At 41.9% G+C, this 26,661-nt stretch overlaps 1 protein-coding gene across 1 annotated transcript in view; it reads left to right on the forward strand.

Moving 5' to 3' along the window:
* The window catches only part of LOC110520956 (pituitary adenylate cyclase-activating polypeptide type I receptor-like), a 50,513-nt gene that overhangs the window by 10,459 nt on the left and 13,393 nt on the right, over positions 1-26,661 (forward strand). Inside the window, exon 4 of the mRNA XM_036968941.1 lies at positions 10,823-10,927. Coding sequence (XP_036824836.1) covers positions 10,823-10,927 — 105 coding nt within the window. The remainder of the gene's footprint in view (positions 1-10,822; positions 10,928-26,661) is intronic.

Genomic DNA, 26,661 nt, shown 5'->3' on the forward strand with positions numbered 1-26,661 from the left:
AGCAGAGTTTCCTTAGTGGGATAAACCGGTATCGCGGCTTGGTGGACAAAAAAGACACTACAATGTTGATAATTATAACAATTGAAATGCTAACCCTTTGCACATGAACGCTCACTCATTCGGGAATAATTGCAATCAATATACAGTGCCTTGCGAAAGTATTTGGCCCCCTTGAACTTTGCGACCGTTTGCCACATTTCAGGCTTCAAACAAAGATATAAAACTGTATTTTTTTGTGAAGAATCAACAACAAGTGGGACACAATCATGAAGTGGAACGACATTTATTGGATATTTCAAACTTTTTTAACAAATCAAAAACTGAAAAATTGGGCGTGCAAAATTATTCAGCCCCTTTACTTTCAGTGCAGCAAACTCTCTCCAGAAGTTCAGTGAGGATCTCTGAATGATCCAATGTTGACCTAAATGACTAATGATGATAAATACAATCCACCTGTGTGTAATCAAGTCTCCGTATAAATGCACCTGCACTGTGATAGTCTCAGAGGTCCGTCAAAAGTGCAGAGAGCATCATGAAGAACAAGGAACACACCAGGCAGGTCCGAGATACTGTTGTGAAGAAGTTTAAAGCCGGATTTGGATACAAAAAGATTTCCCAAGCTTTAAACATCCCAAGGAGCACTGTGCAAGCGATAATATTGAAATGGAAGGAGTATCAGACCACTGCAAATCACCAAGACCTGGCCGTCCCTCTAAACTTTCAGCTCATACAAGGAGAAGACTGATCCGAGATGCAGCCAAGAGGCCCATGATCACTCTGGATGAACTGCAGAGATCTACAGCTGAGGTGGGAGACTCTGTCCATAGGACAACAATCAGTCGTATATTGCACAAATCTGGCCTTTATGGAAGAGTGGCAAGAAGAAAGCCATTTCTTAAAGATATCCATAAAAAGTGTTGTTTAAAGTTTGCCACAAGCCACCTGGGAGACACACCAAACATGTGGAAGAAGGTGCTCTGGTCAGATGAAACCAACATTGAACTTTTTGGCAACAATGCAAAACGTTATGTTTGGCGTAAAAGCAACACAGCTGAACACACCATCCCCACTGTCAAACATGGTGGTGGCAGCATCATGGTTTGGGCCTGCTTTTCTTCAGCAGGGACAGGGAAGATGGTTCAAATTGATGGGAAGATGGATGGAGCCAAATACAGGACCATTCTGGAAGAGAACCTGATGGAGTCTGCAAAAGACCTGAGACTGGGACGGAGATTTGTCTTCCAACAAGACAATGATCCAAAACGTAAAGCAAAATCTACAATGGAATGGTTCAAAAATTAACATATCCAGGTGTTAGAATGGCCAAGTCAAAGTCCAGACCTGAATCCAATCGAGAATCTGTGGAAAGAACTGAAAACTGCTGTTCACAAATGCTCTCCATCCAACCTCACTGAGCTCGAGCTGTTTTGCAAGGAGGAATGGGAAAAAATGTCAGTCTCTCGATGTGCAAAACTGATAGAGACATACCCCAAGCGACTTACAGCTGTAATCGCAGCAAAAGGTGGTGCTACAAAGTATTAACTTAAGGGGGCTTAATAATTTTGCACGCCCAATTTTTCCGTTTTTGATTTGTTAAAAAAGTTTGAAATATCCAATAAATGTCATTCCACTTCATGATTGTGTCCCACTTGTTGTTGATTTTTCACAAAAAAATAAAGTTTTATATCTTTATGTTTGAAGCCTGAAATGTTGCAAAAGGTCGCAAAGTTCAAGGGGGCCGAATACTTTCGCAAGGCACTGTATATTTATTTCAGTCTAAGCCAAACTCGTCCTACGGAACCCCAAGGACTGAGTTGTTTTTTTGCCCTCACACACACACACACAAAAAGATCAGCTTTGTAGTGCTAGGTCAAAAACCAAAATGTGCACCCCTTGGGGTTCAGAGGACTCAATTTGGGAAACCTTAGTGTAAGCCTTCTACAGTGTGTGTGAAGGAGTGCTCAACCATTATTTAGATACAAATATACTGATCAATAATATAAACACAACATGCAACAATTGAAACAATTTTACTGAGTTACAGTTCATATAAGGAAATCAGTCAATTAAAATAAATTAGCCCTAATCAAGGGATTTCACATGACTGGGCATGGGCGCAGCCATGGGTGGGCCTGGGAGGGCATAGACCCACCCACTGGGGAGCCAGACCCAGCCAATCAGAATGAGTTTCATCACCTGTCCGGGTGGCTGGTCTCTGACCATCCCACAATTGAGGAAGCTGGATGTGGAGGTCCTGGGCTGGTGTGGTCTGCGGTTGTGAGGCTGGTTGAGCGTACTGCCAAGTTCTCTAAAATTACGTTAGAGGCAGCTTATGGTAGAGAAAATCACATTAAATCATCTGGCAACATTTCTGGTGGACATTCCTGCAGTCAGAATGCCAATTGCACGCTCCCTCAACATCTGTTGCATTGTGTTGTGTGACAAAATATGAACATTTTAGAGTGGCCTTTTATTGTACCCAGCACAAGGTGCTAATGTGTAATGATCTTGCTTCTTGATATGCCACACCTGTCAGATGGATGGATTGTCTTGGCAAAGGATAAATGCTCACTAACAGGGATGTAAACAAATTTGTCCATAACGTTTTAGAGAAATAAGCTTTGTGCGTATGGAACATTTCTGGGATCTTTTATTTCAGCTCATGAAACATGGGACCAACACTTTACATGTTGAGTTTATACACCCTGTTTTGCAATGAAGGTCTACAGTAGCCTTGACAGCATTCTGTCGGAGGTCAGCTAACTTTGTCCTCCTCTGGGTGTTTTTGACTTCAATACAAAACCTAGGACGCTCATGGTTCTCACCCCCTTCCATAGACTTACAGTACACAGTAATTATGACAACTTCCGGAGGATGTTCTCCAACCTATCAGAGCACTTGCATCATGAACTGACATGTTGTCCACCCAATCAAAGGATCATAGAATGGGGTCTAATACTGAATGCATAACCTACAGCTAGCTAGCACTGCAGTGCATAAAATGTGGTGAGTAGTTGACTCAAAGCGAGAGCAAGATTATAGTTGAACAGTTTTGACAAATTAATTTATTCAAACATGAAGGAGATGCAAGAGAGAGAGAGAGAGAGAAACACAGAAAGAGAGCGGTTTGTTGTCATTTTTTCCACTTTCACTTACTTTGCTAGCGAATGCAGGTAGCTAGTCTAGTTTATACAAACAGCCGGCGCAAACCGAGGGATGCTATGTTAGCTAGCTGGTTATGACTATCCAACACTGGAACTCTTCCAAGTCAAGGTATGTTTTGGGTTTTACTAATTAACTGCTAAATTGCTTACTGACTGTACACTGTACTGCATGATTGTAGCGGGTTTACTAACGCATTAGTTCTATTAACTATGTTGACTATGACGTTACTTTAGCTAATATGGTGACAAAAATGTAGGCTGTGTTTTGAGGTTAGTGGTTATGATATGAAGGTTTTGCTTGGAAAGTTTTTTCTATCTGGTCACAACTGTGTTGTGCATTGAAGTCTACAAGTGAAGGGAAAAGGTGAGTGGAGGAGAGCTTGTAGATGCGAGAAGGAATACAATGAGCTGTTTGTATGTGGCTATGAAAGTGAACTGTTTGTGTGTGATCAGGGGTGTATTAATTCTGCTGATTATGTTGAAAAACGTTTCTTAAACGGAAAAAAACGTAACGAAACGGGGATAAACAAACCTGAATTTGTACAATAGAAACTCTCGTTTGCAACTGTTGAAATAATGATTGCACACTAGATCAGCTAGATGCAGGCAAGAGTGTGCAAGGCGGTATTGAATGTGTAGCATTCAAGCAAAACATCTGTACATGTGTCACTTATCTTTCACCTCAAATCTTTCTCTCGAGCTATGTGCACCTACGTTGTAAACTTTCATTCATAGGCTAGTTCGTAGCAACCTCATGATGGCTATAGGGAAAATTCAAATATCATAGTAGCCTAAACCTATCGATGTTACATTGAACAGCCGCATATTACCCCCCCCCCCCCCCCCCCCCCCCCCCATTTGACTCTATGTAAACTGGAAACCACATATCCTGAGGCTGCATTTATTGTAGCTGGGGGTTTTAACAAGGCTAATCTGGAGAAAAAAATTCTATCAGCATATCGATTGTGCAACCAGGGCTGGTAAAACCCTAGATTATTGTAATTCTAACTTCCGCGATGCATATAAGGCCCGTCCACGCCCTCCATTCGGTAAAGCTGACCACGACTCCATTTTGTTGCTCCCTGCATATAGACAGAGACTAAAACAGGAAGCTCCCACACTCAGGTCTGTTCAACGCTGGTCCAACCAATCTGATTCCACGATTCAAGATTGCTTCGATCACGTAGACTGGGATATGTTCCCAAACAACAACATTGACGAATATGCTGATTCGGTGAGCGGGTTTATTAGCAAGTGCATCGGCGATGTCGTACCCACAGCAACTATTAAAACATTCCCAAACCAGAAACCGTGGATTGATGGCAGCATTCGCACAAAACTGAAAGCGCGAACCACTGCGTTTAATAAGGGCAAGGTGACCGGAAACATGACCAAATACAAACAGTGTAGCTATTCCCTCCACAAGGCAATCAAACACGCTAAGCGTCAGTATAGAGACAAAGTAGAGTCGCAATTCAACGGCTCAGACACGAGAGGTATGTGGCAGAGTCTACAGTCAATCACGGACTATAGAAGGAAAACCAGCTCCATTGCGGACCAGGATGTCTTGCTCCCAGACAGACTAAACAACTTCTTTGCTCGCTTTGAAGACACTACAGTGCCACTGATATGGCCCACAAGTCAAGGACCATATCACCTCCACCCTACCCGACACCCTAGACCCACTCCAATTTGCTTACCGCCCCAACAGGTCCACAGACGACCCAATCACACTGCACACTGCCCTAACCTATCTGGACAAGACTTATGTGAGAATGCTGTTCATCGACTACAGCTCAGCATTTAACATCATAGTACCCTCCAAACTCGTCATTAAGCTTGTGTCTCGACCCTGGGTCTCGACCCCGCCCTGTGCAACTAAGTCCTGGACTTCCTGACGGGTAACAACATCTCCACCCCGCTGATCCTCAACACTGGGGACCCACAAGGGTGCGTTCTCAGCTCTCTCCTGTACTCTCTGTTCACCCACGACTGTGTGGCCATGCACTCCTCCAACTCAATCATCAAGTTTGCAGACGACACTACAGTGGTAGGCTTGATGACCAACAACGAGGAGACGGCCTACAGGGAGGAGGTTAGGGCCCTCGGAGTGTGGTGGAATTAAAATAACCTCACACTCAACGTCAACAAAACAAGAGAGATTATAGTAGACTTCAGGAAACAGCAGAGGGAGCACCCCCCTATCCACATTGACGGGACAGTAGTGGAGAGGGTAGAAAGTTTTAAGTTCCTCGGCATACACATCACGGACAGACTGAAATGGTCCACCCACACAGACAGTGTGGTGAAGAAGGCGCAGCAGCGCCTCTTCAACCTCAGGAGGCTGAAGAAATTCGGCTTGTCACCAAAAACACAAAAACTTTTACAGATGCACAATCAAGAGCATCCTGGCGGACTGTATCACCGCCTGGTACGGCAACTGCTCCTCCGCCCATAACCGTAAGGCTCTCCAGAGTGTAGTGAGGTCTGCACAAGGCATCACCGGTGGCAAACTACCTGCCCTCCAGGACACCTGCACCACCCAATGTCACAGGAAGGCCAAAAAGATCATCAAGGACAACAACCACCCGAGCCTCTGCCTGTTCACACCACTATCATCCAGAAGGCGAGGTCAGTACAGGTGCATCAATCCTATAGAACATTTGTGGGCAGAACTGAAAAAGCGTGTGCGAGCAAGGAGGCCTACAAACCTGACTCAGTTTCACCAGCTCCGTCAGGAGGAATGGGCCAAAATTCACCCAACTTATTGTGGGAAGCTTGTGGAAGGCTACCTGAAACATTTGACCCAAGTTAAACAATTCAAAGGCAATGCTACCAAGTATTAATTGAGTGTATGTAAACTTCTGACCCATTGGGAATGTGATGAAATAAATAAAAGCTGAAATAAATAATTCCCTCTGCTATTATTCTGACATTTTACATTCTTAAATAAAGTGGTGATCCTAACTGACCTAAGACAAGGATTCTTTACTAGGACTAAATGTCAGGAATTGTGATAAACTGAGTTGAAATGTATTTGGCTAAGGTGTACGTAAACTGTAAACAACTGTAATCAACCATTTAAAACATATTTTACATACCAGCTCTAAAGTCATTTTGGATTAAATACAAATGTTTCCTTAAACTACACACGACACCCCATAATGACAAGCGAAAAAAGTTTTTTGAAAACAGATTTGATTTTTGCAAATTTATAAAACAGAAATAACATAAATACCTTATTTACATAACTATATTGAGACCCTTTGCTATAAGACTCGAAATAGAGCCCAGGTGCATCCTGCTTCCAATGATCATCCTTGAGATGTTTCTACAACTTGATTGAGTCCACCTGTGATAAATTCAATTGATTGGACATGATTTATAAAGGCACACATCTGTCTATATAAGGTCCCACAGTTGACAAGTGTCATGACGTTGCCCTGTTGGTGAGGTTTATGACCCCCATAAATGTCTTTCCCCCTTTCCTCTATCTCTACTCTACAGAGTGTCTCTTGGAATGCCCTTTGTTAACATAGAGAGAGTCTGAAAACATCAAAATGTTGGGGACTAGAACCATGTTTCGGTAATCCAACCAGTTGAAAATATGCGTTGGTACTTAAAGAATATGATGTCAGATCACTTGTCATCTGAGACATTATTACTGATGATAGGATGACATAAACTGTATCTTGGAAAGTCTACACATTCTAGTTATTAGATTCACATGGAATTGGTGTGCAATTTAAATGTTTAAATATGGAACTATTTGTGAAAAGATTAAATTAATTTTAGCTTCTAAATGAGAGAATGGTTTTCATAGAGTAAAAACTCTGCTCACTCAGTGGCCCTGCCCAAGTGAACAGACGTTGGTTGTAAACTATGAAACACGCCCTTCACCCCACCACTATATAACCCTTTACAAATATGTAACATTTTTAGGCTGTAACCTAACAAAATGTCAAGGGGTCTGAATACTTTCCGAATGCACTGTATATATATACACCATATAAACACTCACTCATGCACACACACAAAACCCACACACATTCACATACACTACATACGCACCAATGGCGGTCAGTGCTGTTTAAGGTGAGGGAGGATGATACTTTCTTTTATGAACATAACCTTATTTCTATTACAGCATACTGTCATTCATATTATATTCACCCAGCTTAATGTAACATCGACAGGTTTAAGCTACTACATGATGCTCAAATTTTCCCTGTACTCATCATGAGGTTGCTACAACCTAGCCTATGATTTAAAGAAAGTTTACAATGCAGGTGCACACAGGTCGAGAGAAAGATTTGAGGTGACAGACAGTGACACATTGACAGATAGTGACACATTAAATATTACACTCTTGCCTGCATCTAGCTGATCTAGAGTGTAATCACTAGTCCAGTTGCAAACAGGATTTTTTATTGAACATCTTCTAGATACATACAGTATCTTGCCCCCTCTTAATTTCTTTCTTTCTTCCCTATTGGCCAGATGTTCACAACAAATAATGTCATTTCTGGAATGCCTTAAGTGTAGAAATACAGTATAGTAATCCAGACTGAACAATATTGTAAACAGCATTACAACCAAAACGAGAGGTATCTGTGTATCACACATGGAGAAATGGAAAACAAATGTAACCACTAAACATCTGAAAGTAAAGCCTGAGGGGAAAAGTGCATGCCAGAGAGGAGTGAGAGAAGGAAAGATTGAAACCTGTGGAAAGGGGAAATAAAAGAACATACAGATGTAAGATCTTAATTGGATCACCCTGCAACGCAGGACATTTTTTACTTGTAGTGTATTTGAAGTTTAAAAAGGTTTCTGAGGTTTGTTATTTCCACTTCTAAATTTCAGACTTGATTTTCTCTAACGAAAAATGTATCCATTAATTAATAATTCACAAAATTATTCACATATCCTGGTGATGAAATATTATTTTCTTGCTGTAGCAAACTGGCTCAAATGAAGATCCTATATCTGTACACTCAGCTTATTTACCAATCTAATTCCACCACTCTCTCAAACCAGATCAGGTGCACTGTAAACCCTAACGTGCTGATAAAACCTGTTGCACTTAATATATAGTACAGTTACTTAAAGTACAGTTACTTAAAGTGATTTTGTACTCATTACTCTAACCTATAGAGTCACTGTGACCCTGTAGGTGGTTCAGATTTGAGTTGTGTCAGTTCCTGTGTCAGTTCATCAAGTTCCGAGGAGAATGTTCCATGGGCACGCATTCGGATCTTATATTGACGCCTCCCACGTTCACACTTCATGTACGCTGTTGCTACTCTGTTTATTATATATCCTGATTGCCTAATCACTTTTACCCTTACCCACATATGCGTACTGTATTACTTTAATTACCTCAACTACTGTACTGTACCTTGTACCCCTGCACATTGACTCAGTACTGGTACTCCTTGTGAATAGCCTCATTATTGTTTTTTTATTGTGTTACTATTTCCTTTTTTATTTAGCAAATATTTGTCTTCCTTTTAACTCAACGTTTTTCAGAAAGTCTACAGATGTTGTATTCCGCGAATCCGACTAATAACATTTGATTTGATGCACATCTCTCTCTCTCTCTCTCTCTCTTCTGTCTCATGCATATGGGTCTTTCTATAAACTAGGATACCAGTGAGGATTTCCTACACTGGACAACTTGTAACAGCTGTTGATAAGTCATTGATAATAATCTGCCAATTTGTTCACGTCATTACATTAAAATATAAGGGGGAATCATAACTATATTCAATAAAATGCACCAATTCATAAGTTCTCCAGCTCCCTTATAATTATTTGTGATTATGTTTTTTTTTTTTTTTTATCCGTTTTTGCAAGAGATGTGGCCACTTTCATTTGTTTGCCACCACTTCAATTGAAGGGGGTTGTGCTACTCTGCTGCAGTAAAAACACGTGTGGTTATTATGAGGACGATAACATCTAATGTTGGCTTCAACTTGGCTTTCCAAACAAATCCTTCCATTAAAAAAGGAACCTGGTTTTTGGTCACTTTCTCATAATAAAAACAACGATGGTGAGATTAATGATACAGCTATTCATGGTCTTTATTATGTGTGCCTGTGTTGGCCAAATACTGTAGATTACATAAATATCTCCATGCATGCATCCAATCTATGTATTTAGTCAGGCAATATCCACATTATTTGCACATATTTTAGAATGTAAAAATAATTTCAACATCAAGGCTTTAAAAATGCATTATTCTTAAAGTGGTGAAGTGGTACACTTCATGCATGCCTTTTGGGGAGGTGGGTTCTACAGTATATTAGGCCCTATATGTACAATTATATCAATTATACAATTGTATTACGTTGAGGTCCTTGAAAATTACAATTAAGTGCTTGAAAAAGTCCCTGAAAGTCCTTGAATTTGACTTGCCAATGTCTGTATGAACCCTGCTTAAAGGATGTATAATCCTAGGTCTATGTTGTTGCACAGGTGGAGCTATGGGCTAATTTGCATATATTCACTTTTATTTCTTTAAGTACACATGAAGAACTGCATTTAAAAAGTTTTTTTTTTTTTTTTTTCAAACCATTTTGAAATGTTTATCCCAATGTCACACATTGGCCCCATTTATGTATAGAAAGACCCATATGCACACATGATATTAGTGTTCTGTTATTAAAAGGGACTTTGTGTCTCATGGCCAGGAGTTGGTTATGATTACACACTGTCCTTACTTTCCCTGTTCCTCCAGTCCCACTGTGATCTTCATTCTGATCTACATGGTTGCATCACCACCTGGTATGGAAACTGCTCGGCCTCAGACCGCAAGGCACTATAGAGCGTAGTGTGTATGGCCCAATAAATTGCTGGGGACAAGCTTCCTGCCATCCAGGACCTCTATACCAGGTGGTGTCGGAGGAAGGCCCTAAAAATTGTCCAACTCCAACCACTCTCTGCTACGGCAAGTGGTACCGGAGCACCAAGTCTAGGTCCAAAAAGGCTTCTTATTAACAGCTTCTACCCCCAAGCCATAAGACTCCTGAACAGCTAATCAAAGTGCTACCCAGACCCCTCTTTTACGCTGCTGCTACTCTCTGTTTATTATCTATCCATGGTCACTTTAACTCTGCCTGCATGTGCATATTACCTCAATTACCTCGACTAACCGGTGCCCCCGCATATTGACTCTGTACTGGTACCCCTGTATATAGCCTCCCTATTGCTATTGTTATTTTACTGCTTATTGTTATTTTAAATGTTTTTTTTTCTTGTCTATTTTTTACTTAACACATTTTTTTCTTCACTTCTTAAAGCATTGTTGGTTAAGGGCTTCTAAGTAAGCATTTCACTGTAAGGTGAACCTGTTGTATTTGGAGCATTGTGACAAAACATTCGATTTGATTTGATTGTTAGAGTTTACAGTGGACCCATCAAACCCGGCAAAAATCTGCTGTCCGTTCTACAGCTTGCTGACAGGAAGTGACAAACTGTGTTCATATCCTTTCCTCCTTCCTCCTGTGTGTGTGTGTTATGCGTGCGTGCATGCATGCATGTGTGTGTGTCTCTCAGGGTGTCGTATTGAGTGGGATGAAGTGAGGTGCTAACATCCATTCTTTCTGTGTGGGTGCGTGTGTGTGTGCATGCATGCCTCTGTGTGCGTTTCTCAGGGTGTCGTACGGAGTGGGATGAGGTCAGGTGCTGGTACCGGGCTGATGTGGGCCAGATTGTCAATGTGTCTTGCTCAGACATCTCCCAGCTCTTCGCCAACAAAGGTAATGATGTCCAACCTTTCACCTTTAACTTTGGCACTATCCTTTGACCTTTGAGCGATTTGTCCCTGAGCAGTTTTTCCTGGACAATATGCCTCTGCTTCTGCTTACCCTTTAGGGTCTATAGGCTGGGTAATGGCATATGGTTTGGGTGACAACTGCTGATGTAAAAAATAACTTTATAAATACTTTTCATAGATTGATTGATTGACCTTTAAACATGGCCTTAACCCACACATCACAGTGGGGAGAAGTTTATATAAGCAGAACCAATGTAGCTTCTGTAGAGGTGTAAGGAAGGATGTCAGTATGTGTGTGTTTCCTGATCAATCCACTGATGTATATCAAAAGATCAGAGGTAAAAGCTTCTACTATTAGTTGGGTCATTAATAGCGCATGCAAACACTAAAGATATGAATCAGTTGGCGAATAAAGGCTTCTGCATGCTTCAGGTCGACGGGCGCATATCCAAACTCGTATAGGTTAACCGCCTGAGCATTTCTTTATGCTCCTTTGGCACAAAACTACCTCCATACTTCCATTGGTTTGTACGGGTTACCGTCAGACGAGTCCCGTGACACTCGTGGGGGTTGTAGAGAAAAATGGAGAACGCCATCATGTTTGTGAGAGTCTCCGCTTTCCATAGTAGTTTGTAGCTCAAAAGGTTCGGACGCTGTAGACAGATGTTGGCACATCAGCGATACCAACTTCAGACGAGTCCCGTAGAGCAAAACACAGTAGTACGTTAGCCAGCAATACACAACATGGGTTCCAGTAGACAAACTAAAGTTAGCTTAGGTGGCTTGCAGGAAAAACAACTTACTTAGCTAGCCAACGTATTCCACCTGCACTCTTGGTGCTGGCATCGGCTGTAGCTGAGCTTCTAGCTAAATCCCCCCCCAAAATGTAAATCCTCTTTGCTATATTCTGGTTGAAACATGTATGGTTGAATGTCACCATGTACAGTGCCTTGCGAAAGTATTCGGCCCCCTTGAACTTTGCGACCTTTTGCCACATTTCAGGCTTCAAACATAAAGATATAAAACTGTATTTTTTTGTGAAGAATCAACAACAAGTGGGACACAATCATGAAGTGGAACGACATTTATTGGATATTTCAAACTTTTTTAACAAATCAAAAACTGAAAAATTGGGCGTGCAAAATGATTCAGCCCCCTTCAGTTAATACTTTGTAGCGCCACCTTTTGCTGCGATTACAGCTGTAAGTTGCTTGGGGTATGTCTCTATCAGTTTTGCACATCGAGAGACTGACATTTTTTCCCATTCCTCCTTGCAAAACAGCTCGAGCTCAGTGAGGTTGGATGGAGAGCATTTGTGAACAGCAGTTTTCAGTTCTTTCCACAGATTCTCGATTGGATTCAGGTCTGGACTTTGACTTGGCCATTCTCATTCTAACACCGGGATATGTTTATTATTGAACCATTCCATTGTAGATTTTGCTTTATGTTTTGGATCATTGTCTTGTTGGAAGACAAATCTCCATCCCAGTCTCAGGTCTTTTGCAGACGCCATCAGGTTTTCTTCCAGAATGGTCCTGTATTTGGCTCCATCCATCTTCCCATCAATTTGAACCATCTTCCCTGTCCCTGCTGAAGAAAAGCAGGCCCAAACCATGATGCTGCCACCACCATGTTTGACAGTGGGGATGGTGTGTTCAGCTGTGTTGCTTTTACGCCAAACATAACGTTTTGCATTGTTGCCAAAAAGTTCAATGTTGGTTTCATCTGACCAGAGCACCTTCTTCCACATGTTTGGTGTGTCTCCCAGGTGGCTTGTGGCGAACTTTAAACAACACTTTTTATGGATATCTTTAAGAAATGGCTTTCTTCTTGCCACTCTTCCATAAAGGCCAGATTTGTGCAATATACGACTGATTGTTGTCCTATGGACAGAGTCTCCCACCTCAGCTGTAGATCTCTGCAGTTCATCCAGAGTGATCATGGGCCTCTTGGCTGCATCTCTGATCAGTCTTCTCCTTGTATGAGCTGAAAGTTTAGAGGGACGGCCAGGTCTTGGTAGATTTGCAGTGGTCTGATACTCCTTCCATTTCAATATTATCGCTTGCACAGTGCTCCTTGGGATGTTTAAAGCTTGGGAAATCTTTTTGTATCCAAATCCGGCTTTAAACTTCTTCACAACAGTATCTCGGACCTGCCTGGTGTGTTCCTTGTTCTTCATGATGCTCTCTGCGCTTTTAACGGACCTCTGAGACTATCACAGTGCAGGTGCATTTATACGGAGACTTGATTACACACAGGTGGATTGTATTTATCATCATTAGTCATTTAGGTCAACATTGGATCATTCAGAGATCCTCACTGAACTTCTGGAGAGAGTTTGCTGCACTGAAAGTAAAGGGGCTGAATAATTTTGCACGCCCAATTTTTCAGTTTTTGATTTGTTAAAAAAGTTTGAAATATCCAATAAATGTCGTTCCACTTCATGATTGGGTCCCACTTGTTGTTGATTTTTCACAAAAAAATACAGTTTTATATATTTATGTTTGAAGCCTGAAATGTGGCAAAAGGTCGCAAAGTTCAAGGGGGCCGAATACCTTCGCAAGGCACTGTATATATAGTAATAAAGGGACTCGAGGAACTCATACACCACCAAAACGACAAAACTGATAGCATTCAATCATAGTGGGATGAAAATGCAACCGAACATATGAACAGGAATGACATTTACTCCCACAGGTCGGGTAAAAAGATCTAGCTGAAAACCACACCCTTACTAAGCCAGCCTCCAGTCCAGGGTTCCTCTAAGAACCTTTTGCTACATCGAAATGTTAAAGGTTTCTCAAAGAATGCCACAACTAACCAAAGATGCCAATATGAATCCATTGACTGCAGGGGTTCCTTGAGGATTTCCAGGGTTCCTTGAGTGACCACTAATTCTAGGAGTGTACACCAAAGAAAACAAACACTGTTATGGCCTCTCTCATGGCCCGTAAAATGGTTGACATTGGATAAGGTGTTTAAACATGATAAAACACACGCACAGTGATGAATGTATGTTCTTAAAATGACTACACTAAGAACGTCTCCATGGAGTCAGAAACACACTCTGTGGAAGTATGTGTGTGTTGACCAAAATGAATGTGTGAAGGCAGGGAAATATGTAGTCTGTATTGGTTTGATATGTGTTAACCAACATTAATGGGTAAGTTTAGGGAAATATTATGCATTTTTTGGTGTGGAGGTTTGTGTATATGGCTTGTACTTCTCAATGACAGGAAGAGCAAAAGACGGAGAGTGTGTGTGCGTGTGAGAGAGGGAGATAAATATAAAAAATGTAAAGAACAAGAGAAAGGGAAAAACCCCTTGAAGCATTATCTCAGTGAAACTTGAGCTTGGACTTAAACTTTAAGAGTGAGTGGGAGTAAAGGGCGGGGGTTGTCAATATGAACGATGACCTCATAACTCAATTAAGAGTGGGAGCTAGCCTACAGAGCACTCCCTGGATTCCCTCCCCCGCAGACTCAGTCAACGATAAGTACACCAGAGGCACTTAGAGCCACGGAGGGAAAAATAAAGAAATAATCAAAAATCAAAGGGTTCAACTCTGAGAGTGAGGAGGAGTGTGAGGATGAGCATTATTGAAGCTTGTTAGCCACAGTTGTTCAGTCTCTACTGTCCCTGGAGTTTTAGCCTTAGCCCTCAGTTATGCTATGCTACCGCTAGGCTAGATAGTACTGCTGAGCCATCCACTCACCCACCAAACCTGTCTTACCATGGCTGCAGGGCTACAGGCCTCCATGCTATGGCCACTATCCACTTTATGCTAATGCTAATACAGAATCTAAAATCTCACTGGCATCTTATCAGTCAAGCCGCCCACTCTTCACTATACTGTTCAATACCCCACAATCATTCTACTACCGCTCACCGTCTCACTGTGGAGCAAGGTACTGGATGGGTGAAGTTATAATTTATTATCCATAACAGCCAATAGCCAGCTTCACAGTCCCATTGTGTTAAACCCTCTTTAACCTCCTTTTCTCAGTAAGCTGCTGTGTTGATACAGGGCTACTGAGCTGTTATGAAGGTTTCATTAGTGGATAGTAATTCACTACTTCTACAGTGGGAGGCCAGAAGCAGGAGAGAGGGGGCAAGGAGATAGCATAGTGGAAGATGCTTAGTCTACAAAATAAACACAACACCTATTCTCAAAGCCATAATCAAATCTCATGCGTGGGTAAATAGCAACATCAACGCAAACTGAGTGTGGACCAAGGCATTCAACTCTGGTCAGATTTCTGGGGATATGACTGAATACAAAACTACCCAAATTCAATCAACGTGTAGCTCTCGTAGTTCATTGTTATACAATGGGTGGTGCTAATCCTGAATGCTGATTTGTTAAAACCACATTCCAGCCGGTGTCTATTCTACAAGTTACCACCGGCTAAATCTAAAACGTTAAAATGCCTATTTACTCTGTTCCATCTGATTGCGCAATACACTTTTTCATCAGCCCTGCCAGACAATTTATAAACTCTCCACTATAAAAAGCATCGAGACATTAACTCACATTTATTTTAGACTAACGTTGTCATGCCCTGACCATAGTTTGCTTTGTATGTTTCTATGTTTTGTTTGGTCAGGGTGTGATCTGAGTGGGCATTCTATGTTGTATGTCTAGTTTGTCTCTGTGTTTGGCCTGATATGGTTCTCTGATTGGGAACCATATTTATGTAGCCTGTTTTGTCATTGGGGATTGTGGGTGATTGTCTATGTTAGATGCTTGTGTCAGCACATTTGGTATATAGCTTCACGGTCGTTGTTCATTTTATTGTTTTGTTCAGTTTACTTTGTGTTTTTTCGTCATCTATTAACATTATGCATTCACACCACGCTGCGCTTTGGTCCGCTTCTTACGACGATCGTGACAACCATTTCGTTTTTAACAGCGGAGATTTGTATAAACCTCGCTGCCTGTCTCTCTGATATTTGCAACATGGTTTTAATATTCAAAGTCGATCTCCGGCTGTCCCATAGTAATGAATGTGTCAGGAGTCGGAACGAGAGACAAGCAGGCAGCATTTCTCAGCCAGTCAAAATCATGAGTCAGCTGGCATCCTTTTTATGGATACATTCAAAGAAATGTAAATTGAAAAAAGGTCCAACGAAATGAAGTGCAGCTAGTTTGTAGTCTTTCCAGCTTCAGTTTGAAGTGATTGTGTTAGCTTTGTTATTGGCTCCACTGAATAACAGTGTCCTAAAGAGAGAGCACATTTTCTATGCCAGGTGAAATCGTGCCTCATGAGCTCATTGTTATGGATCTATCCAAATAAATGTCACTAGAAAACAGCTTAAACAAATGCAAATCAAATCAAACTGTATTTGTCACATGCACCGAATACAAGTGTAGACCTTACCGTGAAATGCTTACTTACAAGCCCTTAACCAACAGTGTAGACCTTACCATGAAATGCTTACTTACAAGCCCTTAACCAACAGTGTAGACCTTACTGTGAAATGCTTACTTACAAGCCCTTAACCAACAGTGCAGTTCAAGAAGAGTTAAGAAAACATTTGCCAAAAAAACGAAAGTAAAAAAACAATAAAAAGTAACACAATAACGACGCTATATACAGAGGGTACAAGTACCGAGTGTGTAGAGGTACAGGTTAGAGGTCATTTGTACATGTATTTAGGGGTGAAGTGACTATGCATAGATAATAAACAGCGAGTAGCAGCAGTGTACAATACAAATGTAATAGTCCTGTGGCCATTTGATTAATTCTTCAGCAGTCTAATGGCTTGGGGGTAGAAGCTGTTAAGGAATCTTTTGGTCCTAGACTTGGCGCTCCAGTATTGCTTGCTGTGCGGTAGCAGAGAAAACAGTCTTTGACTTGGGTGCCTGGAGTCTCTGACAGTTTTTTGGGCTTTCCTCTAACACCGCCTATTATATAGGTCCTGGATTGCAGGAAGCTTGGCCCCAGTAATGTACTGGGCCATTCGCACTACCCTCTGTAGTGCCTTGCGGTCAGATGCCGAGCAGTTGCCATACCAGGCGGTGACGCAACCGGTCAGGATGCTCTCGATGGTGCAGCTGTGAGGATCTGGGGACCCAAGCCAAATCTTTTCAGTCTTCTGAGGGGGAAAAGGTTTTGGCGTGCCCTCTTCATGACTGTCTTGGTGTGTTTGGTAGATCGTTGGTGATGTGGACACCAAGGAACTTGAAACTCAGCTACTTTGTTGTTATTCTGGCTGCACTATTTGACGTGACTATAAGTTAGCCATAGTTGGCTAGCAAGCAAGCAAGGGATAAGAATGTGGCCAGCCAGTATGGCAATGGAACAATTACAACAAACAACTGGGTACAGAACAAATACAGAACAAAAGACTGAACGACTGGGTCGTGTCTCTGGCAACCGAACCGATAGAAAGAAAATGCAGCTGGCTTGGGTAGCAACCCTAGATTTGTGTCGGGACTATATATTGTGGAAGGATGAAATAGTATGAATTAATTCATTAATTAATTTAATGAAAATATGTCAATCATTATTTGAATATGTTGTTAACCCATCGTATAAAGTGATAATGCCCTCGACACCGGTGTTTGCAGGATACATTGGCATGGTTTGCCGGCTCTTGACATTGTCTCTGGCCTAACAACACCCGTGCCAATATATCCACCAAACTCCAGCTTCTCTAGCATTATCACTTAAATAACCAACGGTTCTGAGACACCAAGACTACTCCATGGCTATTCTAAATAATACAATGTTCTCATCGATGTGTCTAATAACTGAACACCCAATACTATCCATGGTAGGGATTGTAATAAAACACAACAGGAAAACAATAAATACTTGAATTGATAAAGAAATAATCTACAAATATACCTTACTATTCAAGATAAGGAATGTTGTAAAATAATTAGTATTATACTTTCTATTCATATTATTTAGAAATAGATTTTTTTGAAAACAATATTAGAAGGGATAATTATTGAAATAATACATCTTCTAATAAAAAGAACTGAAACACAAAAGTACTAAAAAGCCTGAAATTACAGTACCAGTCAAAACTTTGGACAACAATTACAGTAAAAATAAATAAAAACCCTTGAATGAGTAGATGTGTCCAAACATTTGAGTGGTACTGTAGTTAGGTAGTAGTAGCAGCAAACGGCTCTAGCAACTCCTGTGGCGGGCCGGGCACATGCACGCTGACTTCGGTCGCCAGTTGTACTGTGTTTCCTCCAACACAATGGTGCGGCTGGCTTCCGGGTTAAGCGAGCAGTGTGTCAAGATGTGCGGCTTGGCAGGGCTGTGTTTCGGAGGATGCATGGCTCTCTCAACCTTCGCCTCTCCCGAGTCTGTACGGGAGTTGCAGCGATCGGACAAGACTGTAAATACCCATTGGATATCATGAAATTGTGGAGATAAAGGGGTAACAAGTATTTTAAAAATAAATAACTAAAATAATGTTAACCATTTGTGCATACTGAGCGACGTATAACTCCTATCTGTCTTATGTACAGCTGGGTACCCTTGCTTGAGTCAAGATGAGCTTAATGTTGGCACAACTGCCTATCTGCTAAGTAGCAGTGTACCCTAAAGAAGCACCACCAGGTACTATCACAGAACTATATGGGAAGCCTAATCATGTGGTCTGCACGAAGTATATACTATAAGCAACCTAAGTAATAAGCACCCAGCCAACCACCTGTACTGATATGCACTGAACTTTATTACGAAGACAACTGAAGCAAAGCTATTGACTGTGAGCTGAACGGCGACATAGTGAACTATTTAATGCATGGGAACTCGCAGATGAACTCATTTCTTTTAGCATCCAAAATCTCCTTGGCTTTTAATCTAATATAGAGTTCGCAGGAAGTAGAAGACCACGCCCTATGATCTTCAGTGTGGATGCAGGGCCAGATAGGGAAGCCGCTGAAGCAGCGCCAAATCAAAATGAATGGCTGCGTATATCTCAGGGGTATGCCCGCAGCGTTGGCAGAGGAGACGGAGCCGTGATGAAAACCAATATCTCGTTTGCCAGCATCAATGATAAATATTGAACAGAGGTTCGCCAGGTGCTGCCCGTGTTCAGCATGCAGGCCGCATAACATGAAAGAGAGGACAAAGCGGTGTTAGTTCTGGTGACGATGACAATGTTCCACAAGTGAGAGTCCGTAAAGCAAACCTAAGCGATCACACAAAAGTAAAGGGAAGGAACATTTAGTGTATTCAGACGGAAAGAACCCCTAAAGTCATCATATGGACCGCCTCTGGAAAAGTGTAATGTCAACCCAACACTGTTGCCTTAACGTGAACTCAAACTACTGAGAGGAGAGAAACTCTGATATGCATGTTCGCTGCTTCTCCATAGGTCATGAAGAGTAGGCAGACAGATGGATTCTTGAGCAGACTGCATGCAGACGGGTCCTGACGCCCAATATGAACTGAAACCCTGCTATTGGAGCATGACATGGCACATTTCCCGACTGAAATTGGAATAGAAAAGGCATACAGTGGGGAGAACAAGTATTTGATACACTGCCGATTTTGCAGGTTTTCCTACTTACAATGCACGTAGAGGTCTGTAATTTTTATCATAGGTACACTTCAACTGTGAGAGATGGAATCTAAAACAAAAATCCAGTGTCACGAACCTCGCCGAAGATGGTGCCTCTTCCTGTTCGGGCGGTGCTCGGCGGTCGTCGTCGCCGGCCTATTAGCTGCCATCGATTCCCTTTCCGTTTGTTTTGGGTTATTGGGTAATTGGGTACACCTGTTTTGTATTAGGGTTTGTTTGTAGGGTATTTAAGGGCACTAGGCCCGCTGGGTATTTGTGCGGGCTTGTTTTTGTTACTCTGTGTTTGATGGTGTGATTTATTCGTGTATTTATTCTCCGGACTATTTTGTCCTGTTGTTTGGACTGGCAACTTATATACGCCCTGTGTGTTGGCGTGACTGTTTTGTTGCGCTGGGGAATAAATTTGAAAAACGACTGAACCCTGCTCTCTGCGCCAGATTCCACCCACCACACCTAGTTGATCGTAACATCCAGAAAATCACATTGTATGATTTTTAAGTAATTAATTTGCATTTTATTGCATGATATAAGTAATTGATCACCTACCAACCAGTAAGAATTCCAGCTCTCACAGACCTGTTAGTTTTTCTTTAAGAAACCCTCTTCTCCACTCATTACCTGTATTAACTGCACCTGTTTGAATTCGTTACCTATAAAAAAGAAACCTGTCCACACACTCAATCAAACAGTCTCCAACCTCTCCACAATGGCCAAGACCAGAGAGCTGTATAAGGACATCAGGGTTAAATTATAGACCTGCACAAGGCTGGGATGGGCTACAGGACAATAGGCAAGCAGCTTGGTGAGAAGGCAACAACTGTTGGCGCAATTACTAGAAAATGGAAGAAGGTCAAGATGACGGTCAGTCACCCTCCATGCAAGATCTCACCTCGTGGGGCATCAATGATCATGAGGAAGGTCAAAAAAGAGGGATCAACAAAAAAAACAGGGATCAGCCCAGAACTACACGGAACTACCTAGTCAATGACCTGAAGAGAGCTGGGACCACAGTCTCAAAGAAAACCATTAGTAACACACTACGCCGTCATGGATTAAACTCCTTCTTTGGAGGGAGCTGAAGGTCCGTATTGCCCAGCGACAGCCCCGAAACCTGAAGGATCTGGAGAAGGTCTGTATGGAGGAGTGGGCTAAAATCCCTGCTGCAGTGTGTGCAAACCTGGTCAAGAATTACAGGAAACGTATGATCTCTAATTGCAAACAAAGGTATCTGTACCAAATATTAAGTTCTGCTTTTCTGATGTATCAAATACTTATGTCATGCAATAAAGTGCAAATTAATTACTTAAAAATCATGCAATGTGATTTTCTGGATTTTTGTTTTAGATTCCGTCTCTCACAGTTGAAGTGTACCTATGATAAAAAATTACAGACCTCTAGATGCTTTGTAAGTATGAAAACCTGCAAAATCGGCAGTGTATCAAATACTTCTCCCCACTGTATGTGCTTATATAACAGCGGACATTTTACAGAGAGAAGACCATACAGTAGACTTCTGCAGAGCGGCACAACTCAGCCATGACATACCATCACATAGCATAAAACATACAGTATTACTAACAATCCCCCAAAACCGCAACTAACAATAGCTACGTATCTACCTCATCTAAACAGCCTAATGTCTTACTGAAATTGCTCAACAGTGGCTGATGCATCTGCAGCATGCACAGTGTGCACAGGAAGAGTGACCTGATAATCACAATCTAGACCTACAGGGCCAGCCGACTAGAGCATACAGGTCGCAGTGGTGGGTGGTATAAGGTGCTTTAGTGACAAAACGGATGGCACTGTGATAAACTGCATCCAGTTTGCTGAGTAGAGTGTTGGAAGCAATTTTGTAGATGACATCGCCGAAGTCCAGGATCGGTAGGATAGTCAGTTTTACTAGGGTAAGTTTGGCGGCGTGAGTGAAGGAGGCTTTGTTGCGGAATAGAAAGCCGACTCTAGATTAGATTTTCGAATGGAGATGTTTGATATGAGTCTGGAAGGAGAGTTTACAGCCTAGCCAGACACCTAGGTACTTATAGATGTCCACATATTCAAGGTCGGAACCATCCAGGGTGGTGATGCTAGTCAGGCGTGCAGGCAGCGAACGGTTGAAAAGCATGCATTTGGTTTTACTAGCGTTTAAGAGCAGTTGGAGGCCACGGAAGGAGTGTTGTATGGCATTGAAGCTCGTTTGGAGGTTAGATAGCACAGTGTCCAAGGACGGGCTGGAAGTATATAGAATGGTGTCGTCTGCGTAGAGGTGGATCAGGGAATGGCCCGCAGCAAGAGCAACATCATTGATATATACAGAGAAAAGAGTCGGCCCGAGAATTGAACCCTGTGGCACCCCCATAGAGACTGCCAGAGGACCGGACAGCATGCCCTCCGATTTGACACACTGAACTCTGTCTGCAAAGTCGTTGGTGAACCAGGCAAGGCAGTCATCAGAAAAACCGAGGCTACTGATTCTGCCGATAAGAATATGGTGATTGACAGAGTTGAAAGCCTTGGCAAGGTCAATGAAGACGACTGCACAGTACTGTCTTTTATCGATGGCGGTTATGATATCGTTTAGTACCTTCATGTAGAACCCACACATTTGGAACAGCACAAGTTGGTAGATATGAGTCATGCTCAGTGAGCTGCATCAGGGTATAAGATGCCTGCATACGCACTATGTACAAGCATGCATGATAACACAGATAAACATGCTTACTATTATCCTAAAATGATGAGCCATCGTACTGCAATGCTCCAGAAGATGCCGTGGAAGGAGTAGCTAGTGTTCACCTCTAGGCAACCACAACCTCTGTGTGCTCTTGCAATAATAGCAAGAATGCCATAACACTATGTGCAGATGATACAGAACATACAGCCAGGCATGAATAACACAACATCCACCTACTGTAGATGATGTTTACGGAGCCTAACCAGCACGCACTCCCATAATGCAATATTGGCAGCCATGCCATGTGCTTACTGTGTGTAGAAAACGAAGCAAAGAATATCAGCTGAATGTACGTACATCTGAATGTACGAGTATTCACACCCAAATAAGAGTTGCAGCATAAACACATAATATAACTAGTACGTAAAACATGAGAATAACAAAATGCACAGAAATTGAATTACATTTTTTTCTGATTGCTTAGGCACTATCTTTGAAACTATAGGCTATTTTTTGCAAAACTCTACACACTAACCACAAAACCTTACACCAAACCAGCAAAACAGTACACATCTCTGGCAAAAGCAAACGATTCTTGCAAAACTCTTAACTCTTTTAAAAATGATGTTTTTGCATCAATACAGTACACACAAACCATTTGAATAAGCACACGAAGCACTGATAGTATAAATGAAAAACACTTAACTGTGTGCAGGGTATAGCAGTTTGCAATAAAGTCTAATCATACAAACACACATACACACAGGTATCCAAATGTGTAAAGTATGGATGTGTTTTCCGAACATAACACACTATCAATACAAATGTCACGACTCCTACCGAAGGTGGCTCCCCTTCCCATTCGGGTGGCGCTCGTAGTCACCGGCCTACTAGCTGCCACTGATTCTTTCACCCCCCCCCCCTCCCCCTCCCCCTCCCCCTCTTGTCTGTTAATTGGTTACACCTGTTGTTTATTTGGTGATTAGTTGGCCTTTATTAGCCAGCCTGCTCTTTGTGCTGGATTGTTTGTGTGACTAGTGTGCACGTTAGAGGTTAACGTGTTTTCCTGTTCGTGTTTTTATTTGCTGGACTGTTTTAGTCCCCGTGTTTGGGGCATTTGGTTTTGTGTGCGCCCTGTGTTTTCGTGGGGTGGCTTATGTTCGCAGTTTGTGCATTAAATAGCACTACCCTGAAATATCTGCGTCCTGCGCCTGACTTCGCACCCACTACACCCAGATCGTTACAACAAATGAGGGAAAAGTTGTTTTTTATTCTCAAAATGTTCTAACACTTCTCAAAGAAAAAAAAGCAGTAGAAAAAACAAACATTTGTGCTAGAAAAAAAGACAATCCACATCACATGCGATGTTGTCCTGAGCTAGGCAGCGTGGAAAGTATCGCCTGGAGTGCCTTATCCAGGCCTGGCATGACCCCTGACCGATGTCTCCACAAGCCTCCTCCATTGCCTGTAGAAAGGGTATGCGTTGGTGGGGCTGGAGATCATACACCTTCCAACGCCATGCAGAGAATAATTATTCAATAGGATTCAAGAACGGAGAGTGTGGGGGAGAGATTGAGTGCAATTGAAAGTGGGTGACCTGTGAACCAATTGCGGACCACAGCAGCCTGGTGGAAACTAACATTGTCCCAGATGATAACGTATCTGATGCTCTGGCCACTGGTCATTAGGGATTAGTCTGTTGTGGAGGGTGTCCAGAAATGTGATAATGTGTGCAGTGTTGTATGGGCCTAAGATTGCATGATGGTGAAGGACGCCGTTTTGACTAATAGCCACACACATTGTTCTGTTGCCACCACGTTGTCCCAGGACGTTGATGATGGCACGGTGTCCGATGATATTTCTGCCGCGGCCCCTTGTTTTTGCAAGGTTGAAACCTGCCTTGCCACTTATATTAGCTCATGATGCACTTCTAGCTCCATGACTCTCTGAAAGAGACAAAACAATGTAGCACAGTACGAAAAGACAGGGATCAGTCAATATGATGTAGCACCATACACTTCCAGATCCAGTACCAATGACAGGATAGTATAGCTTACCTGCACATATTCATATCTCAGTTGTATCACACGGTCTGAGTTCATTTTTCGAAAGGGACTCTATACAGCTGCTTCATCCTAATTATGTTGCGTTTCAGTAGACGAGACAGTGCAGAGAGACTCACTCTGTTAACGTTTTGGAATATGGTGTTATATGCCATTATGTGGTCCTGCAGTTCTGAGTCTGATGCAGTTATTTGCAATGACCATATTTACAATGTGGGTCTCCTGCTCTGGGGTAAACACTCTTGCACCAGATACTAGTTTTCTTGCAGTTCTGTAAAAGTATTTTAATGGTTTTAGTGATCCTTCCCATTATGAAAGAACGGTACATATTACTGTACCAGTAAGACTACAGCACTTACAGTTACTTACCGGTTCTCAATATCCGGATGATACCTGCAACAGTATAGCAGCTCATATTTGGTTGAACCCGTTGCCCAGCCCCCCCTCATGCTCATCCCATGGTACATGGGAATCAGAATGACAGTTTGGGACCTTTTTTTCCCTTTTTACACATGTCACAGTGGGGCTGAACAATTCCTTGTGTGTCCCTGGGGCATCCAGGAGGTCCACACTCTAAAAAGAAAAGGTTCCTGGAGTACCCTTTAGGGGTTCTTCATATTGAAACTGTAAGGGAATCCCTATAAATTCTTCAAATAATCTCTTTTAATGGATCCTCAAAGAACCTTTTGAATTACTTTTTGGGGTACAGTTTTTTAAATACCCCTGATATTATTATTATTATTATTAATGATAATAATATGCATAACCATTACACCACATTTTATTTCTCAGTTTATTATGATTTTAGTGGCAACGTAGAATAAAAAAATCCTAATCTGCAGAGCCCCAAGTCCAGTGGGTATTTCCTCTGGTGTGTTGATGTTAATGTGTTGATGTTCTCTGTATCCATAGCCAGAATGATTTTGCAGTGCGTGGCGATTGAACAGGTTGCTTGTTATATTGTGAGGTTCTAATTCTCAGAGTATAAAATACAACGGACACTAGGAAAGCTCAAACCAAGTTTACTCTTCCCAGAGGGTCAATACAGCTGCATCAGACAACAACATTTTACACAAGCACTGATATTTAACCCTTCCTCCTTGGCTGAGTCTCCTCCTACTCATCTGAACAAACATTGTATCTTCATGTATCGTATATAAGTGATATGGGCCATAAACTTTTCTTTGTCCCTTAACGTGACCTGACCTCGACCCCCTTCATCACTAATCCATGGCTCTCTCAGATTATCAATGTCTGCCATATGTGATCGATTTCCCAACACTCAGTACATTCCAAGCTTAATTCCCCCCACCATATACTTTCCTCCTACAGATAACCATTAACTTCTGATGTAGACCCTCTAAACCTAAGCACTCAATGTTTAAATATGATTCCTGATAATTAACCCTATCCCAAGTTTAAGAGTTAGTACCCAGAATCCATCAATATTCATCAGAGAGGTAGGAAGGGTGAAGTCTGTGAATCCCCAAAAATGTAATTATAAGATTAACAGAACACACAACAGTATTCATACCTTAGTTATTGTGGTGAATGTGAATGAAAAAATCTGTTTTGATAATGGTTTTCATACACATACCTTCTCCATAATGTAGAGGCCTGTGGCATATTAATTGAAGAGATAAGGGAGGAAGGAGGTTGGTAAATGTGATCTGCATAACATACCAATACCAATTGACATACCTTTGTATGCATCCCAGTCCGTGTGCCTGCCGACACAGACACAAACGTGAGCAATTCAGTCATCTGCACCCAATACAGCTAGCCTTCAGCATATTCTTATAGCCTACATATTCTTACCTCTTCGTTAATTGATATCCATTGAATTGTGTCCAGTCATTGTTTTAGAAAAATTTGCACAAATATGAAAAGACAGATGGTATCACCATTAAACAATATCAATTTAGATCATATAAGGGACAAACCTGAACTGAAAAATGTAAAGATCTACTCAATTTAAGGTAAGTGCCTTAACCTGCTGTCCTTTCAAATTCAAATCAAAATGTTTCAGTTGGGCAGTTAGGTGCCTGCAAGAACCCCCACCAGCTAAGGAGGTTCCTTGATGAATCCCATTCAGTTGTACAACTGAATAGGTATCCCCCTTTCCCTTCTTGGTTGAACCTTTTGGGGTCCATTTTCAGTGCCAAGAACCCTTAGATTCTTTGAAGAACTTTGAGGATCTTAGAAGAACCCTTGTTGAACCCATAATTTGTATAGTGCACTTTCTCTTTGAAGCTGGATAAGCTTAGCCAAAGTACCATTTCTCCCACCTCCACTAGGCTCATGATATGACCACAGCCTTGGATGGTACTATGGGAGGAACGGAGGCTCAGGTCTGTAATCATACAAGTCTCCTCCCAAGCATCCGGATCTAGGGTGTCCGAGTCCAGATGCTTCCCCACCCCC

The sequence above is a fragment of the Oncorhynchus mykiss genome, chromosome 30 (genome assembly GCF_013265735.2).
Source record: "Oncorhynchus mykiss isolate Arlee chromosome 30, USDA_OmykA_1.1, whole genome shotgun sequence".
In the NCBI taxonomy this organism is placed as follows: domain Eukaryota; kingdom Metazoa; phylum Chordata; class Actinopteri; order Salmoniformes; family Salmonidae; genus Oncorhynchus; species Oncorhynchus mykiss.